We start from the raw sequence: 25690 nt of genomic DNA on the forward strand, positions 1-25690 counted from the left end.
GTTTTATTAAAATTAGGGAAGACCTACTTTCACTATTGTGTCTCTAATGTAATTTAAGTTATTCCCCCCAAAATCCTAATATTAACCTTTTTTGGGGAGTCTGAGATACCTCAATGATCTTTATCTGATGGATTTCATTTGAAATTTCCCCCATTTTATATAGTCATGACATTAAACTTGACTAACTCTTCTTTAGGACAGGCTATAGTATTATATACTTTGTTGAAAAAGAGCATCCCACTTCCGTGAAAGCCAATTATAGCATTCTGGGACTCAAAGTGTCAACTCCTGTCATCTTTGTTGTTCTCTCCATTTACTTTTTCAACCTATTCTTCTATAGTGCTTCCTGGGCTTCCCCGCCCCTCCCTGTCCCAACGTGTTCCATTTGTCTATGAGTCTTTAAGTCTTAGAGTTATCAAGCTTGAAAAAAGACTGCAATACAATTCCCTGGCTCTCAAAGTTATATCTGTTCAGAAATGGGGGAAGGGTGACTTTCAGGACAACTTTATAAATGTTCTTCTCTATGTCCTGCCTGCCATGAGTCAATCTGTCTCTACGCTATGCTTCCTCTATCTTCTATAAACATTATATGCCTTTTAACAGAACTGAAAATCCAACTCTTTGTGTGGGTTTCTTGGGCTTCCTACACGTTAGAGACAGTCTTTCTAATATCTGGGAGGACATTTTATGCAGAAGTCACTTCTACGGATACATGTTGTTGGTTAGGACTCCAAGCTCAGCACCTGAAAACGTTTTATAATCTTTTCCTTAACACTGACTTATTTATTAGAAAATAAGATCATAGATCAACTGCCTCAGTGAAGCTTCAATACCCTCAATTTAGCAATCGATAAAAATGACCTCTTTTATCATTTATTTAGACTTTGCAATATACTGTTACAGTGTAGTATTAAAAAAATGTAAAAACAATTTCTCTACCTGTTCCACTAGCTTCTCAGACAACCAAATATTGCTGTAAAATACTACATAAAATCAATATAAATATGTCACTAAAAAAAATCTTAAATGTGTATCAGTTGTGAAGGGTCAACTTTGATATTTATAAAACAAAAACACATGCCCAGTTCTGCTTATGGATTCAGGCACTTAACACACTTATGGATTTAAAGACTGTGAAGCCAACACAACTGTCCATATGAGTGACTTGGGACACATAGAATTAGCTATCTGTGTTCTTATAATGAGGGACAAGTCACTAACAGCACCTGTAATTAACCACCTGCTCATCTAATTACACAATCACAGATTAGATATTCTGGAAAGCAATTCGAGTTCCACATTTCAGATTAAAGATACAGATTTACATAATAGGAGAACATTTATCCCACTAATGGTTTCTAATAAATTCACACTCAACTTGCATTAAGTAGAGTCACATTTGGGACCTGAATTTAAACACTATCTTTTCAAGATTTCTCTCTGAATGCTGTGGAAGCTACAAGAAACAGTGGCTACTTGAGATAAATCCATTTTGAGGGATAAGTATAGAAAAATGCATGTATTTTGACACATAAGAATCAGATTTAGAGCTTGAAAAGAAATAAGATTATTCTTTTCTCACCCCAAATATCGGCTTTAAAAAACAAAACTAAATGCATTAGTGATATTTGGTTGGGTCCTGTCAAATAATATAACCAAGCAGCCAAACCACTCACAGTGTTAAAAATATATGGATATATCCTAGACAGAATTTTAAGAAAAAGATTAATTTCACTCATTCATTCATTCATTTGGTCAAATAGTTAGTGTGCATCTAACTCTATGCCAGGCACTGTTTTAGGTATAGCAGTGAATATAAAAGACAGAAATCTTTCCCTTAATGGAAAAGTAACAAACAGGATAAACAGGTAAAATAATACAGGATTTGGCCAATAAATGCTGAGGAGAACAAATGATGTGGAGGGAAGGGAGACAGGAAGAGTCAGTGTGGAGGCAGGGGGTTGATATTTCAGAAGCATGGACAGGGAATGCCTCATCGAGAAGGTGATACTTGAGTAAACAGCTAACAGAAGTGAGAAAGCAAATCTCACAGGTCTCTAGGGAGCAAGCATTCTAGGCCACGCAAAGACTATTCTGAAGGTGGCTGTTGTGAAGAAAAGCAAGGAGCAGAGTGAAATAGAGAACAAAGGAGAGAGCAGTAGGAAAGGTAATCAGGGAGAAAGATATTCATGTAGAACCGTGAAGGTAATAGTACAGAAGTGGGTTTTTATTTTGGGTGAATAATCTTGGGGGGAACTTTGTTAACTGACAGAATGGGAAGGGAAAAGTATGTTGTAAAATTTTAGAAATTGAGAAACTGGAGTATCTGAGTTATGAACAAGTCTAAGTACTCTATTTTAAAATGAGGAAATCAAATCACAGAGCAATTAGGATTTTCCCATATGTAGCTAGTAAGAAGCAGGGTTGGAACTTGAAGCTAAATTCTAACTTGATCACATGTGCAGTCTCAGAGTTTCACAGGTTCAGGAAGAAATGTGTCTTAGCTTCAAGGAGAGTAGAGATTGGTATTGATGAGTTTAAAATCAGTGACCCAAGCTGAACAACTGAATTAACAAAGCGTTGGGGGAAAATGGAATTCTCTAACATTATGCTTTGATCTCGCTTTTGGCAAGTATGTCATTTATTGAATATCTTTAAAAAGAGCATGTTTCACAAAGATTTCAAGTGGTTAAATTGATCTGTGCCGACTTTTCTTTGGGGGTTAATTTAAAGTGGTCTCAAAAATTGGTTTGGGGACATATGATGGTCCTCTGTGATTTGCATCTGTAAAATGTGTCTGTCTTCGTCTACAGCTGGAGATGAGAGTATGTGCACAGATAAGCAGGGCTTCATATGATAGTGCTCTATGGCCATTTAGTTGGTTAAGGCTTTGAGGTAATTAAACTGGAGCAGGAGTTCTTCCCTATGCGGGCTTCTACCTTGGCCCCATCACAGCTGCAGAATGCATCCCAAACCCTGACCGGCTGTCTTGAAAATGCATGCCCTTGGTCACAAGGACAGAGCCATACAAGTCAATCACTGTGGACGGAAAAAAGATTGCTCAGAGAACATACCATACTCATAGTGGGTCAGCAGCATCCTTTTAATACTCACAGGCAATCCACTGATTCCTCTTGAGTTGGAGTAAAGCTGGTTACTTCCCTGGCTCATGACCACAAAGGCAGATGAGCAGCAATTCTGTTTTTGGTGTGAATGTCTCCTCATATTTGCGGGGGCCTCTGCTGAGCATTTCTCTCTCAGTGGGTCCCTTTGTGTGGGAGTATGTACATGTTCTAATCTGGGATGTGATCAAATAAGATTGCATTTTGTTTTTCTTCTGTGCTCTTCTTGAAAGCCTGAGTCCAACTTCAGTTTTTATGAATTGTTCTATTCAAATCGTATATATCAGGCACTAGAGGCTCTTGAATTCAGAGCATAAACTTAATGATATAATATTGCCAATTAATATGTTGCTATTAAGTTTAGAGTCTTCACACATTTTCCAAGATGCTGTGCTTGCATCTAAGATGCTAAGTTGCTAAAAGCTTTTGACAAGTTTTGACAGAGATCAGTTTCTAAAATGGCACATTCAATGAATCATCTAAGCTATAGTGCAGGAGGCAACATGTGATAGAGGCACGGATACTGACTCCAGTTCTAGTCTGTGCTGTGGGGCTCAACAGTTAAGAAACCTTGCAATAGGGGCATTTCATTTCTATGGATCTCAGTATAACAGCCTTTAAATAAAAGTAATCTCTAAATTTCCTTCAAAACATAAAATGTTTCTAGTGGGTTCACTTCATCTTGAGAGTCAGAGTGAAAAATATCTATTTGAAGTCAAGATAAATTAGTTGTTACTAACACCATGAGCACTGGCCCTGGACAGACCTATGTTGTCTCTGGTGAGTTTGTGCAATGAATATAACTTAAAAAACTTACCTCATTCTTGTTTTCAATAACAAAAACCCAGAAACAATTTTTGGGAAGATTAATTCAGGTAATATAAGTGTGAAGGGCACATAATAGTAAGAAATGTTCGCTATTGTTATCTTTCTCTACATATTCCTACATATTTTATGTATATAAATCATTTTATTAGTAATGCACAAATAAAAACAGTTTGTCACATTAAATGTAAACTTATCTAACATAATTTGAGGGACAATGAAGATATAGCCACAATAAAATCTGAGTGCATGGGCGCCTGGGTGGCTCAATTGGTTAAGCGACTGCCTTCAGCTCAGATCATGATCCTGGAGTCCCTGGATGGAGTCCGGCATCGGGCTTCCTGCTCGGCAGGGGGGGTCTGCTTCTCCCTCTGACCCTCCCCCCTCTCATGTGCTCTCTCTCTCTCTCATTATCTCTCTCAAATAAATAAAAATATTTAAATAAAAAAATAAAAATAAAAATAAAAATCTGAGTGCAAACTACCTGAAATTCCTATGATAGCTGTTACTTTCTAACTAATAGGGCACTAAAGAACCCATCCTAATACCGAGTCACACGGGTGTTTGTTGGCATTTGCTTGCCAGTCAGAACAAGTCCTTGTAAGGCTGCTGCTGCGCTAGATGAGCGCTGACAGTGCGGGTGCGTGCGTGCGTGCGTGTGTGTGTGTGTGTGTGTGTGTGAGTGTGAACAGCTGAGTAGCGATGAGCCATATGGGCCCAGGCGGGAAAGGCACATCCTAATGCACTCTTGCATTAGGGATGCCCAGGACTTGTCAGGTATCACCAGGTATCTGGTGTGGGGCAAGGGTGAGGCGAAAAAGATGAAAAGAGGGTTAAACAGCTCCAAAATCCCTGGGTCACTATATATTGAGTGACAAGACTTGGTTAGGCACTGCTTTCTACCCGCTCCCCCCACCACAGACATGGGAACCAGTTATCTCATGCGGAGACATTTTTCTCAGTATTGGTCAGTTTTTGAACAGAAATTCTTAGGCCTAGAGTAAGCTCACAAATCAAGAGCTGCTTATTCTGAATAGGGCCATGCGCTAATTAATTTTAAAGTAAAATAATATTTTCCTCCAGCATCTTTTGATAGGCATAATGCAATTTTTCTCACATGAACATTTTTCTTATAACCTTTGCCTTCCTTAGTCATATAAATGATGATGTGAATTTCACCATATAGTTCTCCCTTTTAGTCTTAATGGCAGCTTTACAATGGAATATTCTCATTCTTCATTATAATTCATTAATGTGGCACTTTCTAAATATTGTAAATATCATCAATTTGGAATGCAAGAAAAAATAGCAACCTCCAATAAAAAATAACTCACTGCACCTGATTTTAACCACCAAATAATGTCACTTGGACCAGTCTTCTTTCTCTGAAAGAACAACTTATGAAAGAATCAAGTAACTTGTCAATGGGTATGTGGAGGTTTGGGGTCATTAAGTTTTGTTTTATTTATTTATTTATTTAAAGATTTTATTTATTCATGAGAGAGAGAAGCAGAGGGAGAAGCAGGCTCCCAAGGAGCAGGGAGCCCGATGCAGGACTCGATCCCAGGACCCCGGGATCATGACCTGAGCCAAAGGCAGATGCTTAACCATCTGAGCCACCCTTTAAGTTTTGTTTTAAATCTCGCTCTAATTTTGGCACATTTACACTGTGACCACTTGAACACCAGCTGCCACAAATAAGTGTAAGAGTAACCTGTGACAATAAGATCATGGTATCATGCAGAACCGTTACATAGCTATGCTTGAGCCTCAGAATGACTCTGGAAATTGGCAGCTGAATATACTTCAGGCACACACAAAGATCCTGAAATAGTTAACTACACACTACCTGTAGCTACTGTCTTCTACAACAGCTGTCCTGATTCTGGGACAATATTGCTGAGTAAAGTAGGTGTGACAGAGTTTGCCAACTATTCTCCAAAAAGCTTTTTCCTTCTTCCTGGTAACACAGTATACCAGCTATTCTGGGTTTCTTCCTTGTAGTTAGGTATAGCAATTATGTATTTGTTTTTAATTAGGTAGGATACACTTTTAGCCAACAGAATGTATATAGAAGTAATAGGGACCATTTCTAAACCCGGGTCACTAAAACTTCCCATAATTGCTTTTCCATGTTCCTCTCTACTTTCTGTTGTATGGAATGGACTTGGCCCCAAAGCGACGTCTGAAGACGCATTGAAGATGGAAATGTGTCCATCAGGTGGGTTGCTGAATGACAGCGTGGAGAAGGCCATCCTGCCAACCTCGCCACCTACTTTACTTCCTGTTCTGTCAGCATGAGGAAGGGAAAGACATTTATTGTGTTTGAGTTATGGTAAATTAAGGAACAATTTCTTATAGAAACTAGTATACTACAATAGAGTGAATACTGCAATTTGAGAAATTGCTCTTTTAAGCCACTGAGATTTGTGTTTGTTTTTAATTTACCAAAGCATAAGCTAGTCCATTTAGAATCCCACTAATCACAGGAAATGTATTTTCAGAGGTTAATTTTAACATTTTATGAATTGGTGAGCTCTTCAGCAAAGGATGAAAAAAAAATGACTGAATATAATCACTGAATATAGCCAATGAGTAACAGTCATTTGAGAGAAGAAACGAGTCTGTATAGAGACAAGGGGAGAGTACAGGCATTTGTGAACTTTTGCATTAAGATTCCACACCCGACACTCATGGAATGCAGGAGTGTAAGGGAGCACATTGGCTATCTATTTTTATTTCACATTTGAGGCTCAGAGAGACCTTACGAAAAAGAAATACTACTACATTGGTGGTGGAGGCAGAGGAAACATGTTTTATTGGAAAAAGAAATTATTTTTTAAAAGGACACTAGCAGTGAGGGATTTAAATCTGTTTTTTTACTCTAGGAAATCACTGGCCCTGTAGAAAATATTATCTATTCATAGTAGATAATGTATTTATGTGACCAGAAAGTGCCACAAAGAGCATTATTCAAAGTAGATGAATATTCTCCTATACATAAAAACAAAATTGGCTGTTATTTGAAGTTCTGGGTTCTAAATATAGTCTGGCTAAAGGAAATGAAGAAGTTCAAAGAGGAAATAAAATGATCAAAGAATAAAGTTAAAGACAGAAGAAAAAAAGAATTCTTCATTTTGAAGACGGGAAAAATCAAAGATAGTAGGTAGAGAATAACCAAAAGGAATACCATCATGAAGGGAATTTTAAGAAGCAAACACATTTGTTTGTGGAATTCCAAATTTTTGGACCTACAGAAGTAGACAAGAAGTTTAATATTAAATAAATCAAAGTAATTACTTTTCAATATAGTAAGATGTGTATTTCTGTAGCAAAAAGCACTGGAAGCATTTAGTATGGGCTGAACAACACATAAAGGACTTACTTGCATTTATAAGTGATATATTCATAGAGAAAAATAGATATTAGTTATATATTCCAAAATTTTTTGAGGTTATCATAGACTATAACTGTTTTTTCCCCGAAATTATTTTATGATATCTGTGTTACTTACAGAATATAAGAAAAAACAAAACAAAACAATGTTTTACTCAGGATGACATTTCTTATGTTCTAATATTTTTTAATAGCCTAAGTCAGCACCTCATTTATAACTATATACGTATATTTGTATACACACACATATACACATATGTATGTATACATGCATATGTATATTCATGCTAAGGACATATTTCTGAAACTGTTTCCTTTCATTAAACAATATGCTAAGAAGGAGACATCACAAGTTCTTATTTAATTTTGGTCCCTGTACTTTTCCTTCTTCCTCAGTAAGACTAAATCAAAGTTGGTATTTTTCCTTGTATTCCATTTCAATTACACGGGGAATCTCTTATAGAGAGAACATTTTCTGTTTTATGTTCTGTTTATTGCTACGGACTAACCTGTTAGGGCTTTTCCAAATTCAACATTTGGCATTTTTTCTTCTTCTCTTAGTTGTCCCTGTAGTCTCTTTTCCTGTTTATTATGGACCTTTTTATCCTCCGGGCAGATTCTGGATAATCATAAGTCAAAAACACGAGTTGCTGAATTTTTCAAGTCAGAGTCAAAATTGGTCCTTTGGTATCATTGAGACACAAGAGACTGCAGATTTCTAGCAATTATGTACTTTAACTTGCTGGATTTTTGGAGCCAAGAATTTTTTTTAAATAATGACATAGAAAGTATAAATGCCATGTTGTCTGTACTCTCAAAATTTATATGTAAAAATTAATTCATGTATAGCCTTTCTCCTTGCTTAATATGACAGTACATTTGTTCTGTTGAATTAAGAGAAATTTTTTTTTAAAGAGAATTATATTTTCATTGGCACTAAATTAGCTTATAGAGGACATTTTTATAAACCCTATTGAAATTGATGTCATCAGGTGAAAATCTGAAAAACTTTACTTAAAGAGGCCTGATGTAATGCATTAAAATCCTTACCAAATAAAATATACTTGTGATTTTTGTTGAATAGTATTTGCATTTGTTCGGCTACTTCTCCAAGAAAACAGAAGGTAAGTCTATAATGGACAACAAAGGTCACAACTTAGCATAAGTAGCTCTGTTACTTATTTGGAATTCAAAAAGCTTCTTATTTCAACATGTATCTGGTAAATGGTCCTTCATGTCTCTAGGGAGTATCTCAGGGTTCCTCTTAAATGAATTTCTCAATATATTGAAATTTACACTCAGAAAATACTGTGAAAAGAGAGGATCTTTCCACAAAACAAAAAATAACACTCTCATCAGGGACTGCTTGTTTACAAAGGTGAAGTTTACATTTAGAAAACATACACATTAAAACCTATGTAGTCAACCTTCTCTGACTAAATGTATTCTAAGGAGATGTTACTCTTCAAATTTTCAAACCTAGCTTGTATTTCTTTATTGTCCAGAGACTCATGTATGGTCCTCAAACTGCTCTCTAATTATTTTAGGTATATATGTATATAAGTCTCCTCAATTAGAGAACTCGCTTTACTAGGCTAATGGGGACAGAAACGGTTGTTCTGATTTACTAGTATCCTCCTGTCTTCCTTTTTCTGAACTGGCTAATTTTACTACTGTACTAAAAGAATGTAAGAAGAATCGTATGTGCAACATGACACACAAAGCACCATGTGGTTACAGAGAAGCAAAAGGCATCCCTAATCTCAAGTATGTTCTCACAGTTCACCTGAGAAAACAGGACACAGAAAGTTACCTGACAATGATATAGTGTATGACTGACTAGCCACAATAAATAATTAGTGCTCAAAAAGCTATGGGAAGTTATGCTGAAGAGGAAAAGCTTTCACGAGACAACGGGACTTGACCTGAGCCCTTGGCGAAGGTAAGAATTGAATTGGTAGAGAAGAGTGGACAGCATGAATGGTGACCACAAAAGAGACGCTGGAGGGGACGGTTAGCAGGGAGAATGTTTAGAGCACATGCATGAGTGACAATTTCAAATAGTCCCATTTAAATCCTTGTGCATCAACTGTGAAGACACACATGGAAACTGTACATGTTGTAATTACACACCATGAACTTGTACTCAAACTTAAAAATACTTTCCTCAACACCATTCAGTGCTAGACATAATGAGAATTTTCAGTGTCATCTCTCTCTCCTGTTTTAAAGATAATTTCCAATATTAGCTTTCAGTACTCTACTATTTGACCTCCATGACAAGTCCATGATTTCTAATTAAATGTCTTATACTGAAAAGCTTTTGAGTTAAACATTCTTTTTTCTTCTAATTTTCAGCTAATTTATATTAGGTTTTAATCTTGAAATAATTAATGGCTATCTTTCAACACTTGAAATTCACGGCTTCTTTTCAGAACATCATTCTGTTTAATGGTTCTTAATTCTCATCTGGACACTTTATTTTCACAAAAAAAATATACTTAAATATTGGGAGGAAATAAGCAAAAAAACCACCTATGTCCCATATCATTTAATATTTCACAAAGAAGAAAAACATGCTCAGAAACAGACTGAGAAAGGTTTCTATCAGGATTTGCTAGGTCAAAGAACTATTAAATTCTAAAGCAGAAGAAACAGAGTAGAAAGGAGTGAAATATAGAAAGAAATGATGGGCAAAGAATTTGCTAATCATATGCAGGTAAAATTTAACAAGCATGGACATGTGAAACAAAGATGACAATGACTAAATTTGGGAAGTATAAACACAAGGTAGATATAAAAGTCTGGAAAACAGTAATGGATAAGGCAGGAGTGCAGGATGAGAGGAGTGAGAGAGTCTCAAATCCTTGTATTGTTCAGAAAAAGGGATGAGATAGATCCACATTAGACTTTGTTAAATCAAGTTTATCATTTAAAAATGAGTAACTATAAAAATAATTTCTGAAACCAGAGAAGGGGAAAAAGAGAATAACAAAGCCTCAAGTAATCCAAAAGAAAGACACAGAGGGAGAAAGAGAAGCCTGGGGTGGTAGGACACTTGCAAATCTACTCAACTCAGAATAGCACCTTTTCCTCCGTTGGAAGGATATTAGTGTCAACAAGTGAGATGGATCCTCTAAGAGAAAAACAGGTTTTGGGTAAAAAGGAGCTGTGAATGGAGCATGTTAGTTGCTCAAGATAATGCACGACAAGAATGATAACTAAGGTTTTCCCAGAACCTTTCTGACCAACCAATCTCTACAAAAACTGGTTACAAATAATTAGAGATTATTTACTGGGAAGGGAAAACAAATGAGACAGAGCATGGGGAAGCTATTCAAGATGAGGACTGATCATATATTTTTGTACCAACAAAAATTCTTACTATAAATTTCTCTTTTTCTGATTTTGTAGAATATAAAGATTCAGTGACTAGTAAAAGGCCATCAACAGCTCCGGTTCAGTGAAAGGACTCTCACAGCATCTGACCCGAACTGGTGTCTGCTATGGATTCACATGGGACCAAGACTGGGGGGCTGAGAGATTACAGTGAGTGTAACGTGGGAAGCAATAATCTAACAGCAAGTGTAACTATTTAGGAATAAAATTTTTTTAATTTTACATTTCCAATTTGCGATACTCTCTCCAGCCCACCAATGTTTTCTCAGACCTTTACTATTTTATACCCTCTTCTTCCAATGTTCCTACTTCCTTTCTTTTTTCTTTCAAGTAGACTCTCTTAATTTTTTGCTATTTTCACCATGAATTCCTTCATTTAGGCTAATTCTTCATTTTTTTTCTTCATTGTTTCTTATTCCTTATTTCCTCAGTGTTACTCTCCAACTTCCTTATTCTATTGTTTTCTCTTTCACTTTTCTTTTACTTTCTTTCTTTTTTTTTTAAAGATTTATTTCTTTATTTCAGAGAGAGAGAGAGAAAGAGAGCAGGGTGGGACAGAGGCAGACAGAGAGAATCCCAAGCAGATTCCCCGCTGAGCATGGAACATGACATGGGGCTCCATCCCATGACCCTGAGATTACAGACCCAAGCTGAAATCAAGTTAGATGCTTAATGGACTGAGCCACCCAGGAGCCCCATTGTGTTTCACTTTTTTGTTCTCACCCAATCTGCATCATCTACAATTTTTTAAAGCTCTACTAGGTTCCACAGTAGCTAATTTAATCCCACACATATGCACTTAATTCCTAGCCTCCACTAGTAAGTAGACAGTATAAGTTAGGATTTGCATTGCCTGGGCTCAGATTTTTGCTACCTCACACACTAGTTGTGTGGGTTTGGCCACAGAACATCTGCATTTCGGATTAACTTCAGATTAACTCAATTGTAAAATGAAGATAACAGTAATACCCATTAAGTTAAGATTAAATAAATTAATATATGTAAAGAGTATAGAGCAGGGCCTGACATATAGTCAGCATTCCATGATTATTATATGCTCAAGGCACTGGTTTAGTCAACTAAGTACACAGAGAGTTCAAATATGGCTACATGTTCATAGAGAATTCATCATCTAATGGTAAATCACTGACCTAAGAAGAGTTTGACTAAAATGATCGCCACTTGGAAAAACAATTCATAACCTGAAAAGAACTGGTCTCCATGTTTATTGCAGCATTATTCACAATAGCCGAGATATGAAAACTTAAGTGTCCATCAATGGAAAAATGGATAAAGATATGCTATACAAGCATACTTCAGAGATAATATGGGTTCAGTCCCTGACCTTCACAATAAAGCAAATATTACAATAAATCAAGTTCAATTAATTTTTAGGTTTCCCAGTACATACAAAAGTTATGTTTATACTATAATCTATTAACTGTGAAATAGCATTATGCCTAAAAAGAACATACAACAATGTCTAAAAATACCCAATGTTGTTAGTTAAACAATACTTTATTGCTAAAAAATGCTAACCATCACTTGAACTTTCAGCAAATCACAATCACTGATCACAGATCACCAAAACAAATATAATAATGATAAAGTTTGAAATATCATAAGGGTTACCAAAAATGTGACACAGAGACACAAAGTGAGCAAATACTATTGGAAGAATGGCATTGATAAGACTTGCTCCATGCAGAGTTGCCCCAAACCTTAAATTTGTAAAAAATACAGTATCTTTCAAGTGCGATAAAATGAGACACGTCTGTATACTGGAATATAGTTCAGTCATGAGAAAGAACAAAATCATACCATTTGTGACAACATGGGTGGTCCCTGAGTGCATAATGCTAAGTGCAGTAAGTCAGAAAACAAAAAACAAATACAATATATTATCATTTATATGTGGAATCTAAAAAAAAAAAAAAAGCCAAATTCATAAAAACAGAGTAGAATCGTGGTTACCAGGGGCTAAAGGCGGGGGAAATGGGATGATGTTGGTCAGAGTACAAACTTCAGTTATATGATGAATAAGCCTGGGGGCCCTATGCACAATACTGTAGTTATAGATAACAATACTCTACTACATACTTGAAAGTTGCTAAGGGACTAGATCTTAAGTGTTGTCACCACAAAAAAGAAATGGTAATTACGGGACACAATGGAGGCGTTAACTAAAGCTAAGGTGGTAATGGTATTGCATAATATAAGTGTATCAAATCAACAGGCTGTGCAATTTAAACTTACACAATGTCCTATGTCAATTATATCTCAATGATAAAAGATTTAGATGACACCCAGTTGATTGAGTGCAAATTCAGCAACATGGAAAAGGAAGACCTCTCAAGCTGATCCTTAGATTTTTATAAAGGTCAGGTATTATAAGGCTGTAAGAAACAAAAATTATGATTAATTTTAAATGGGTACAGGAAGGCCCCAAAACTGGAGTAACTAAGTTCTTTGTAGACAATCTGAAAATCAACAGTATAAACAGTGTCAAACTTACACATTGAAAAACAGTGTGAGAAGAAAGTAGCACCTTTCCATTTACATTTTTATTGTATGGCTTGTTGAGAAAGTACTAAAAATAGATTGCCTGGCTTCAAGCCTAGATCAATGATTCTTGGAGCTTCCTCCCCTCCTCCTTTTCCTTTGGGATTGGGATGGGTTTATAACTACTGTGTGATTCACCAAATGGCAGACAAAGACTTAAGAAACTCTACGGTTACAGTTACTATAAATTAAAGGCAAAGAAGGAAACTTAAAAGATCAGCAATACAGCAGAATCAATAATTGTCTTCAAATCATGGACCACAGGATCCCCTAACAGCTCTCTTTGTTTAAACTGAGGCTTCAGACTTTAATAAATGACTCTAAGCTGTGGATTTTGTCATTTTGGCTTTGGGGAATGAAGTCTTTAAGTAAAACCGATGTGGCAAAGATAGAGAAATACATTTGACTTTCAAATAAAGGGATAGCTTTTGGATACTTTTTCTTATAAACGGACAGGTTATAGTGAGTACAAGTAGAGGTGTCTTAAATACTGATTATAAGCATAGAGAGTTCACGATCAGCTTACACCTTTCACAGACTGGGTATAGCTTATCTACATTTTCTCACTGGAAACAGAGTTAACTGGATTTTTTTTTTTTTAATGGAGAATCTGTCCTTATGTGAACACATTATGCTGACTCTTAGGCTCTGTGTCCAAATGCCATGCCAGAAGGAACACTATTATCTTGGCAGTAACTTCGCTTTGTGGGGCCTTGCCTCACACAAATTCCTGGGCTATGGAGCAGTGATGTAGCTGATTCTAAGGTGTTCTCAGTGTTAAGAGTTTTTGGAAGAAAGGTCTGAATTAGAGGTTTAGAAAAAGAGATCTAAATAAGAAGTTGATCTATTCTGGAATAAAACTGGATTTCTGCAGTACAAAGACAGGAAGGAAGGTTAAGTTTTTTTTAATACTAACCACGATGTAGCTGTTTTTTGTACATTGCACTTAATATATTTTGAGAGTTGATATTATAACCTCATTTTTATAACAGGAAAGACAGGCACAAAAAGTTACTCCATGATAGAGTAGAAACTGGATTAGAGGCTAAGTTTGTAGTTTCAAACTAGAAATAACGAGACCATCATACCCTTACTTGATGGTTAAAGAAAGGGTAACACTGACCATGAATTTTAAGATACTGGGGAAATTTTTCTAATTATGGCTGACTCTACTCATACTTACATTCAATTATGAGAAACCAGGGAACCACATAAGCAACATAAATTTACAATAGCAGTCATTTCTTTTAGGATAAAAAAGAAAATAAAATTATGGAAGTCTCCGTTTAGGAGTAGGTATCAGTATTTAAATTCCAAAAGAATAAAAAAACACTATGTGGTTACGTTTTTTTTTTTCTCTTAGTATTTTTAAAGCAACATAGCCTATCAAGACTTGAATATGATTATGAAGGCAGTAATTACTATGTGTGGAACAAAAAGCACAAGGCAAATTTTTATGGCAGATTTAGACATTATCTGATATTAAGGCTTCAAACCTCAAAAACAATTTTGTGTAGTTTAGGGTCAGACTGACCTGTACAGGATCAATTTTAACAGAAGTCGGAGATCAGAAATAGACTTATAAAGAGAGAGAACACAGCTCAGGAACTGTCATGATAGAGAGGAATCATGTAATTTTGAACCAAAAAGATTTCCATAGGACGCTGTATACTTTTTTTCATACAACAGATGGCAAAAAACCCAGTTTGGAAATTATAACTTAGGAATACCATCATCAATGACAAATATTCAAATACAAAGGCAAAAAACAAAGTTTGACTCAAATTCATATCCATCAACCCATACGCAAATAGTAATTTATATGAGGATGTCAAGCAGTAAATGATCCCATAAATACTGCATTATCCTTTTCCCTCTAGTGCTGAATCAATTAATATTTACCGACTTCCTAAAATATGTTAAGGCAGAACCTGGTGTGGAAGTCTAAATAAAAGTAATAAGATGTGTCTTGGTGGGCTCATAGTGAATGTTTCAATGCCACTTCTGGGTTTCAATTTTTAGGATTGAGAATGGAAGAGGAATCTGTTTCTTTTTTTTTTTTTTTAAAGATTTATTTATTTGTTTGAGAGAGAGAATGAGATAGAGAGAGAGAGAGAGCACATGAGAGGGGGGAGGGTCAGAGGGAGAAGCAGACTCCCCGCCGAGCAGGGAGCCCGATGCGGGACTCGATCCCGGGACTCCAGGATCATGACCTGAGCCGAAGGCAGTCGCTCAACCGACTGAGCCACCCAGGCGCCCCGAGGAATCTGTTTCTAACTTTCAATTTTTAAAAGTATTCGGCAGATGGTTTTGAGCATACCATAGGTGACCTGGTCAGTCCATGTGATAACTATATTTGGGCCTTAGAGATTGCTGGAACATTAACAAACAGCCATGACAGTGCCCAAACCCAATCTCAGAATACACAGTTGAGTATTTTATCCTTTAGCACTGAAACACAATTACAATTAATGATAAATTAAGTATTCTCATTAGACAACTTTTGTAAAGCACCATACTGTAACATACATTACTGTGTATTAAGAGCTCAAAATTACATGGTTGGCACTCAACTCTAGATGAACATGGAATCCTGTATATATTTATTTTAGAATTGTTCTTCGTTTTCTTTGACATGGTCCCAATCTCAGTCTATAGTGATTTTCAACAGGAAAACTAAATTCACTCCAATCTTATAAACAGCACTCTAGTCCTAGAGTTTTTTTGACCACTTCTAGATTAAAACATAGCATCTTTTGGGTGAATACAGTCATCTTCAAACATTTCCGTGATCTCTTTTCCATTCAACACTCTTTCCAAATTCCCCTTTCTCTAACCATTGAATCCGATTAAAATCTGTCCCAGAACAGATTATTTGTACAAAGAATATTTGTACAAAGGGAGTGCAGTTACCTGAACAAATTGGTGACAGACTGGGAGTCTGGTTTTGGCCAATTCTCTACTGGTCAATCCTCACTTCATCTGTCCAGTGAGCACATCCATCTGACTACTAGGTGGTCTGTTTGATGGTTTGGGGGCATTCAGCTAAGCACCCACATATAGTCTCCAGACTTCATGCATCCTCTTAAAAGATGACACTTCCAATGGTCGGCACATTCCCTTGCCTTTATGGGGTCCTTTACCTCACTGGGTAGAACATGGGAGTCCGAGCTACTTTCCTTGGTCATCTCTAGGCCCACAGTAAAACAAACAAAACAGAATTCCTACCACACAAGAGGAAAGAGCAAGCAAAACAAACAAACAAACAAACAAAAACCCCCACATCCCCATCATGTTCATTTTGACTTTGCAGAAAACTGGAGAGGGAATTTTTGACATTTTCTAACTAATTTTACCACTCTTTAATCTCTCTACAGTCCTTTCATTATGTAATAGGAGTGGAGTAAGAGGTCCTGCAATCAGGTAAGTTCTACCCAGGTAACTGGATGCTAATTCCCCTTACTACTCAAAATCTGGAAGTGTGCTATGGAGACATGTCCAGTACATACCCCCATGGGTGGGAACAGGGAAGACTAATGTGTCGTCTCACTTTTGTTCTTCCTCTCTCCACACTCCAGCCCAGTCTCACTTCCCTAAACTCTCATATCTTCCTGGCAGCAAACTCCAGCGTTATCTGTTCTGCCTCATTTTCAACTGAGGAAAAAGAAAATCTGGACTAAGGAGAATAAGGCTGTTTAATTTAGGAGCTAAAGAGTTTAACCTCTGTTGTTCTACCTTGGAGATCCCTCTCCAGTAATCTAGCACACTCATCTTACAGTTGAAAGGGTCAAACTCTAAACGAAAAGGAGGAGGGGAATCTTGATGATATACACCTCCTTCTATGGCAATCTATTATGTTAGGCCTTAGACTTGTCCATATTTAGAATCAGTTGCTGAGGCAAAAAGCACAGGGAGTACAAATTAAAAGATACCGACTTGACCTGGTCCAAAATTTGGGACAGAGCACAAGATTCTTCAACTCTTTGCTGCTTCCCCAATTCACTGAAATGACATAAAATGTATTCTTTTTTTCTTTCTTTCTTTTTTTTTTGTTAGACAGAGAGCATGAAGAGGGGGAGGGGCAGAGGGAGAGAGAGAATCTTTTTTTTTTAAAAGATTTTATTTATTTATTTACTCATGAAAGACAGAGAGAGAGAGAGAGAGAGAGAGAGAGAGAGAGGCAGAGGGAGAAGCAGGCTCCCAAGGAGCAGGGAGCCCGATGCAGGACTCAATCCCAGGACCCTGAGATCATGACCTGAGCCGAAGGCAGATGCTTAACCATCTGAGCCACCCAGGCACCCTGGGAGAGAGAGAATCTTAAGTAGGCTCCATGCTCAGCATGGAGCCCAATGCGGGGCTCGATCTCACAACCCTGAGATCATGACCTAAGCTGAAATCAAGAGTCAGGTGCTTAACCAACTGAGCCACCCAGGTGCCCCAACATAAAATGTATTCTTAAGATAACACCCAAGGGCCAAGTAGAAATTTTGAGAATACAGATACAGATGGAATTAGACTGAAAGAAAAATCAGAGCATACAAAACTGCCTTCAACAGAGAGGTGAGCATTGTTCTTTTTAAAGAAGTACTAGAGAACTTTCAGTCATTAAAGAAATGAAGAAAACAATTGTTGGCTGATCAGGTCCTCTCTTCCTCTGTAAGGTAATGGAGTTAAGCCTGAGAAGTCCCCAAAGGATGTACCTGATCTGTTTGGGGAGAGTTCCTAGTATGGGTATTAAAGTTAAAGAAAGAGAGTAGAGGCTAAAGAGGGGTCTGGATTTCCATAACGATATGGAAAAAGCACACACACACAGGAGAGATAGTACCTTCCAATCGGGACTTTAAGTTGGCAATTGTCTGGTCTGCCTGCTTGTTCACTGCTTGTGAATCTTAAGAAGAGGTATGCCTATCTCCACCTCTATCTGGTGATGCAGACCCTGCAGTGAGCCTTCCCACCCAAAAGGCAGAGTTGGATGAGAAAAAATTTGCAATATATAGAGGATTCCTCCGTGTCAGCTATCTATGTACAAAAATAAAACAAAAATCCCACATCGTTCATCCATTAATATGGACTGGCAACCGAGTTTCTCAAGGCATTTGAAAAAACCAATGACAAAAAGAAAAATATTAGGAAATAGAATGACAGAATCTAGGGGAAATGAAAATAATTTGGGGAAGAAAATAACCACATTTTTTCCAATTGTTTTCCTCAGGGGAAATTTGATAGCATATTGCATACATGAGAAAAAGAATAGGCTGCTTTGTAGGAAGAATGAGTCAAAAAGAAAACATCCTTGGAAATTCAAGTTATAATTGCCTTAAATTAAAAAAAAACAAAAAACAAAAAAACAGGAACTGCTCAATAACAGAATGAAGATACTGAACACTAAATTAGTGACCTGGAAGATAAATAGGTAACATTGATTGATCATCCCCTATGAAGTCATTGACACCACACAATGTTCCTATAATGTAGGTATTATTATTACTATCATGCTCATTTTATAGATGAAGAATCACAGACTACGTGGAGATTGAGTAACTAGCCCAAGGTCACAGAACAAGTAAGTGGCAAATACAGAATTCTAACTCTAGAGTGTTTAGTATGGAAAGAGGTAAATATGTAGAAATCAGAGAAAGAAAAGTTAAGAGAGATGGGGAGATCCAGAAAGCCCGTCATCTATCTTATAGGAACGTTACAAAAGATGATATAATGAAGAAGAGGAAATAAAGAAGAAATTTTCATTGGGTTGCAGACAGATCAGAATCTTTAGCTACATGAGAACAGCTTTTGGAAAAAGAAGATAGAACTACCCAGACACACACTCTATGTCAAACATAAAGACAATGAGAAATACCAAACATTACAGAGGATTGAAATTATCATCTATAGAAGAACAAAAATCAGTCACATGCAATGCTGCATGGTTGGTGACTCCAAAGTTTATAGGAGAGAGGATTTAATCCTAGAAGTTTATTTCTTGGTTATTTCTCTGTCAAATTAAAATGCAAAAGGAAGAAACCTTTGGATGGAAGCCAAATCATGTACGCCCTGTGCCAGAACTCTCCAGTGGTTTCTATTTTACTCCAAGTAATTCAGTCCTTCCAAAAGCCCACAAGGTTCTCTATATTTTGTATCTCGTTCTCATTTCTTAAGTCTTACTGTCACCCCTCTCTGGTCACACTGGCCACCTTGCTGCTCCTATATGTGCTCCAACTCCAGGCCTCTGCAGTTCCTCTTCTGACAACTCTCTCCCCCCAATATCTACATGGCTTATTCTCTTGCAACCGTTGAGGTCTAGACTTAAATGCTACCTTCTCTGTGACTCCTTCCCTAGGCACTCTACGTAAAATTCCCTTTCCCTCACCTTTCCGTTATTAATATCCTTTTCCCATTTTATCTTTCTCCACAGCATATGTAGCATATTATAAATAATTTGTTGATATTGTTTATTATCTGCCTCTATCTACTGGAATATCATTTACAGGAGGGTGTAGATGTTTGTCTGTTTAGTTTACTGTAACATCACAAAGCATCCAGATAGATGCTCAACATATATTTGCTGAATCAATGTTGAACAATCTGCAAGAATATTATTAGAGAATTTCAGAGACAGGAAGTAAAAGCTTCCAAAACAGGCATGTGGGGATTGACTTAAGTTGTACTTATGTAAAGCAAGTCTTTTAAACTTTATTATTTAATCCTATATATATTACCTTCACTCTGTACTCAATGTATAAAAATACGTAATGGTAGTTAACTTGTAATTTCTCAGACCAGTGTAGTCCATATTCTGAAAATTTATTCATTTCTATGTAGACCATAAGAGCTCTTCAATCAGAAACCTAGAACAATGATTAGCATGAATATTAGGTGACACTTTTGTCTGAAAATCACTATGGCAGAACCAAGCTGGCGTCAAACATGTTTGAAATGTTTCAACAAAAAACCCACAAACAAAAAAACAAAATGTTAGTGACCTCAAATGTAAAAACTCATGCGATGTAACAAGTCCTTTAAACCTTAAAACTGCCTTGCCACCACACAGACCTGGTCTTAGCAAATAGCTTGAATATCTTTACTTGTAACAAAATGAAAGAATAATGAGTTTTCCTGGAAAAGTGATTCCAAGACTACATCTTTTATTTTTAAATTATCTTCAGACTTCTGTAAAATTCATAAGCCTCATACCCCACTTTGTGGAAAAGTAGAAAAACAAAACCTAAAGATTGCAAACCAAATGTAAACAGATGTAAAAAGATAAACGCATACATTTAGAGAAGAAAATGCATATTGAAAAAGTTTTCTCTTTCATAATAAAAAATATACACTTCTCTTATTTCTATACCCAAATGAAGTAAATAAAAAATTCAAACAGCCATTCTTTCTACTGAATCACACAAGTAGCATCAGCAATCTATTTGCCAAGCAGTCATCTTTATCACCTGTGTTTTAAAGGTCTAGCAAAACTTCAAGAGAAACTCATCTTCCATCAGAGTACCTTCCAATTGTAATCACTATTATTTCTTCTTGAAAGCAAGAGGATATTGGAGAAAAACAGAGGCAAATTCTAGGACCTCCCCCCTCTCCCCATCTCCAGCTTCTTGTTTTCTATTCTCAGTATTTGTAAGGTGCTTTATTTGCACAAGGTTGTTAACCTACATTGTTTTATCTGGTTGCTCATATCAGTCTGGTGACACAGGTATCATTATCCACACTCTAAAGGTATAGAAGTTAAGGCTTAGGTAGAAGGACCATCTTGCCCAACTCAGTTAGGATTTGAATCCAGGTCTTCTAAGGTCAAAACCCACAATATTCCCATTCTCAAAAAGTGGTCCCTGGTCCTTGTCTCTTGGAGACAATATATAATGTTTCTCAAACTTGGGCCTGCTTTAGAATCACCTGGCAGACTGGCTAAAGGACAGACTGCTGATTGAGAAGGTCTAGAATGGGGCTCAAGGTATGCATCTCTAACACGTTCCCAGGTGATGCTGATGCTGCCGATCCAGGAACCACACTTTGGGAAGCACTGAAATATATAAATACATATGTTCTGACCTTTAACAAAATGATTCAGAGCTCCTGCTCTTATCCCGAAGATCTAATCCATGGGTAGTGTTCTCCATTTCATTAATGACAACTCCATTCTTCCAGTAGCTCAGACCAAAGTCTTTGAAGTCATTTATGACTCCCCTATGTCCTTCACACTCTAAATCTAATCTTTCAAACCATATCCAGAGTCTGACCACTTCTTACTACCTCTACCAGTACCTACCTCATAGAGACACCATCATCTCTCACCTAGATCACCGCGATAGACTTATATTTGACCTCCTTGCTTATACCCTTCCCTACCTGCAGCCTGTTGTCAACACAGTAGCTACCACACTTTAGAATGTAAACTTATACATCACTCTTCTGCTCAAAATCCTCACAGGACTCATTTCCTCAGAGCCATATCCCAAGTCCTTGCAATGGTATGAGGTGCTGTATAATGTGGGCTTTGGAGTTTTCGGAGTTCAGCTCCTGTTAAGTCTTCTCCCTCACTTCACTCTGGCTACACCAGCTGCATGCACCCCACCCCCCAATCCCCTGAGTGCTTATCCCTTGAGCAAGCCTGGCACTCTTCTACTTCATGCCTTTTACCCCAGCTCCCCACGCCCCCACCCGCCCCTGGCTGGAATGTTCTTTCTCCAGATGGTCACATAAATAAACTTTCTCATTTTCCTCATCTTTGCTCAAATCTTCCATCTCAATGAGAGCTATGTTGACCACATCTCACCATAATCCCCACCCATATCACCTTGCTCTTTTTTTTTTCATAGCATGTATTAACTTCTGTAATGTAATTTGCTTATTTTTTTTTAATTGTCTGTCTACTCATTTTAGAATTATATGCTCCAAGAGGACGGGAATCTTTGTCTGTTTTGCTCACTGATGTATTCCAAATCCCTACTACTGCCTCACACACAGTAGGCACAGATAAATATTTGCTGAATGAATGAATGAATTCCTTCTCCCCTAGCATTTCATCACAGTCTGATAAATCCATGCTAACGATCTGATCTTAGCATCAGCCATTCATCAATACGCTCTCTGAAACAGCTTTTTAGCTCAACTAGATACAGAAAACATAATTATCAATAATTGCTGACTTCTATGTAAATCAGAAATTTTCTGACAGTGATTAACTGGAAGAAAGGCATGTGGACCCAAACTACTATTAATAACAAATGTCAGCTTTGAGAAATCTGCAACGCAAAGTACCAGTATGTGTCCATTACAATAGCAGCTCTAATTCTTTCTGAATAGAATAAAATATGAACAAAAGTTTAGCTTAACTCATATTACATTCTTTTGGGGCATATCTATCATATACTCTTCATTTCAAGGGGGAAAAAAACAATATTTAGAATACTGCTACCAAAAAAAGCAATTTAATTATAGATAGACCAATTATGAATTTGATTATTAAATAATCACTTTCAAAACTTTATACAGTAACATATTCCCACTTAAGATAAGTATATTCCTTATTGAGACATAAATGCATACTCTTCTGATAAAAAACAGTGGCCTATTAATGAGTTTCCGGTAACACTCAGATACTGAACATCTGGGGCTGTGATCAGACTCCTTCAATCTCTAATCCAGTCTTCAGTGTAATGTGATGCCCTCTACTACAGAGGCTGTAAATCTAAAATATGACATGTCTGGGAGGCCCTTGCAGCTAGGGTTCTGAATGTGACTTCAGTTTCACCAATTACATGCACTCAGTTGAGGACTGAAAGTGGGAGCCAGCTACTTTCTCAGTTCGATTGATGACAGAGCCATATCTAGACTCCGGGGGCCCCTGCCTACCTGTTCAAAGTAATTCTTGCTATCTCACATAAAACTGGGCCTAAAAAATGTTAATCATATTTCACTGTTCCTTTGGTAACTTTGTGAAATGCATTTATTGGTAGAAGAGTCAGAAAGATAGGGAAGGAAAAGTGGCAATCAGATAATAATGTTGCATGTATCTACACACTTTAAGCTACTCACGCTAGAAATGAATGGTACAACTTTGCACTGTGGATATCAGCGATACCTACTACAAGCAGTAGTGAGGAGAAAGTACGCTCCTTGGAGACCACTGCTATTTAAAATAAGACCCCAAACTTAATTTTTAATCTAATTCAATAAAACACATCATACTCAAACACAAGATAAGACAATAGTTGGAGGGCACTGAAAATCTGTCTTGGGTTTGGAGCCTCCTGCCTTACAGCTCAAGATAATGAAAAATTTTAAAATAAGCTGGCCTTGATTCACAACTCTTAGTTCTGAACTTGTTGAGATAATTAAATTTTAAACTAATGTTTAATCCTGAAGTATTACCTATTGCCTACAAGAGTTTGGTTTACTGTAATATGGCTGTGATATTACTTATTAGAGGGTAAGGATTTAGAATATACTAGTATATCTTTTTCTATTTCCTCCTGTTTAAAGACAGAAAAAAATTATGCCCGGTAGCCCGAGAACTACAAAATCTCAGGAATGTGTGTTCCAGTGGAATAACATACTTTATACTTTAGCAGTGGATTATATACTTCAACATTAGAAAATATAAATATAATGGAATTCTGTGCAGTCCTACCAACCCTTGTAGAAATATGTCTACTGATAAAGAACCTATTAATGATACAATAAATGAAAAAGTAGGGCATAAAACAGTATGTAAAGCATAAACCCATTTCTGTAACCATATTCTACCTATATCCAGAGCCAGTCCCACATTAACATCCATGCTAAATTAAAAGGTTTAACAATATGCACAAACATAAATGGCAGGATTATAATTAATTTTTGTCTATACATTTTTCTAAATTTTATTCAGGAACTACATATTGTTTTTGTAATAAGAAAAAGATAGTTGGAGTTAAAAAAAAACAAAAACAAAAACATAGTTGGAAGCGTCCCCAGGGTTCTGACTTCTGAAGTTAGCCTGGCTCAGCTGGAGGCGAGGGGCAGCTAGGGAAGAGGCCGCCCAAGGCCCACCAGCAAAGGGCCACGCCCCTTGCTAAGTCCCCCTCCACAGGCACTAATGAAGCATGCATATGAGGGAGGCACATTAGTAAGCGCAGCATGCTTACTGTTCTAATGTGCTTTCACAAAGCTCTGCCCCCCGCCCCCGACCCGCAATAAGCTACCTGCCCAAGGACAGTCCTTTTGTTAATGAAAGTTTTCTTCTGAAAACCATACACCTTCATCTTACTCAAGCAGTGTTAACCTTAAAGAAGTCACAACTGCTGCTTAATACTACAGCTTTCAGAAACTCCACCTTCTTAATACCACCTAGGGCAAGAAACTGCCTTCAGTTTTCACTGTAATCAGTGGAAATAAGCACCCACAATCCCTTATTTTCCTGATCCCTCCTTCAGCTTATATGGTTATCGTCAAAGAAAATTTTATTTCTTTCAACTTTGAGCCTCGTCTGTGTCTTGAAAAATAACGTTTCTGCCCATAACTTTCAGGCCCATAGACCTATCAAAACTGCAGGAAGCCTAAGTGCAGTTTCCCTAATTTAATTTTAGTTTTGTGTCCTTAATGCATTAAAGGAGATTCAGGGGTGAAAGTAGGTGTGTGTGAGGTGTTATTTGAAAACCCTCCATGATGGTTAGTTTTACGTATCAGCTTGGCTGGGCTATGGTGCCAGTTGTTTGGTCAAACACTAGTCTGGATGTTGCTGTGAAGGTGTTTTGTAGATAGGATTAATATTATCACTAGTTGTCTTTAAGCAGATTGCCCTTCATAATGTGGGTGGTCCTCATTTAATAGGTTAAGGGCCTTAAGAAAGAAAACTGAGGTTTCCTGGTGAACAAAGAATTTTGCTTCAAGACTGTAACATAGAAATCCTGGCTAGGAGTCCAATCTGACGGGCTGGCCTATGGATTTTGGACTCAAAACTGTAATCAACTCTTACCTGAATTCCGAGAATTACCCCCTTACCCAAATTCAAAACAGTATGGTGTTGGCATAAAAACAGATACATAGATTAATGGAATAGAATAGAAAGGCCATAAATAAATCCACACAGATATGGTCAATTAATTTACGACAAAGGAGCTAAGGATACACGGGGAAAAGACAGTCTGTTCAAAATGGCATTGAGAAAACTGGACAACCACATGCGAAAGGATGAAACTGGACCATTACCTTACTATACACAAAAATAAACTCAAAATGGATTAAAGACTTGAGTATAAGACCGGGGGAAGCCATAAAACTCCTAGAAGAAAACAGGCATTAAGCTCCTTGACATAGGTCTTCAATGATATTTGGATCTGACACTAAAAGCAAACAAAAGCAAACTAAACAATGGGACTACATCAAACTAAAAGTTT

General features: G+C 37.0%; 1 protein-coding gene across 2 annotated transcripts in view; it reads right to left on the minus strand.

Moving 5' to 3' along the window:
* Positions 1-25690, minus strand: part of ADGRB3 (adhesion G protein-coupled receptor B3) — a 723536-nt gene that overhangs the window by 227466 nt on the left and 470380 nt on the right. The window contains exon 18 of one of the 2 annotated variants that reach the window (XM_088024325.1): positions 20882-20890. The exons of the other annotated variant lie outside the window; for it this stretch is intronic. Coding sequence (XP_087880451.1) covers positions 20882-20890 — 9 coding nt within the window. The remainder of the gene's footprint in view (positions 1-20881; positions 20891-25690) is intronic. 2 annotated transcript variants of the gene reach the window in all.

This window comes from Eumetopias jubatus, unplaced genomic scaffold (genome assembly GCF_037043125.1).
Source record: "Eumetopias jubatus isolate StellerSeaLion01/CBP00866 unplaced genomic scaffold, mEumJub1_p1.0 scaffold_6, whole genome shotgun sequence".
In the NCBI taxonomy this organism is placed as follows: Eukaryota; Metazoa; Chordata; class Mammalia; order Carnivora; family Otariidae; genus Eumetopias; species Eumetopias jubatus.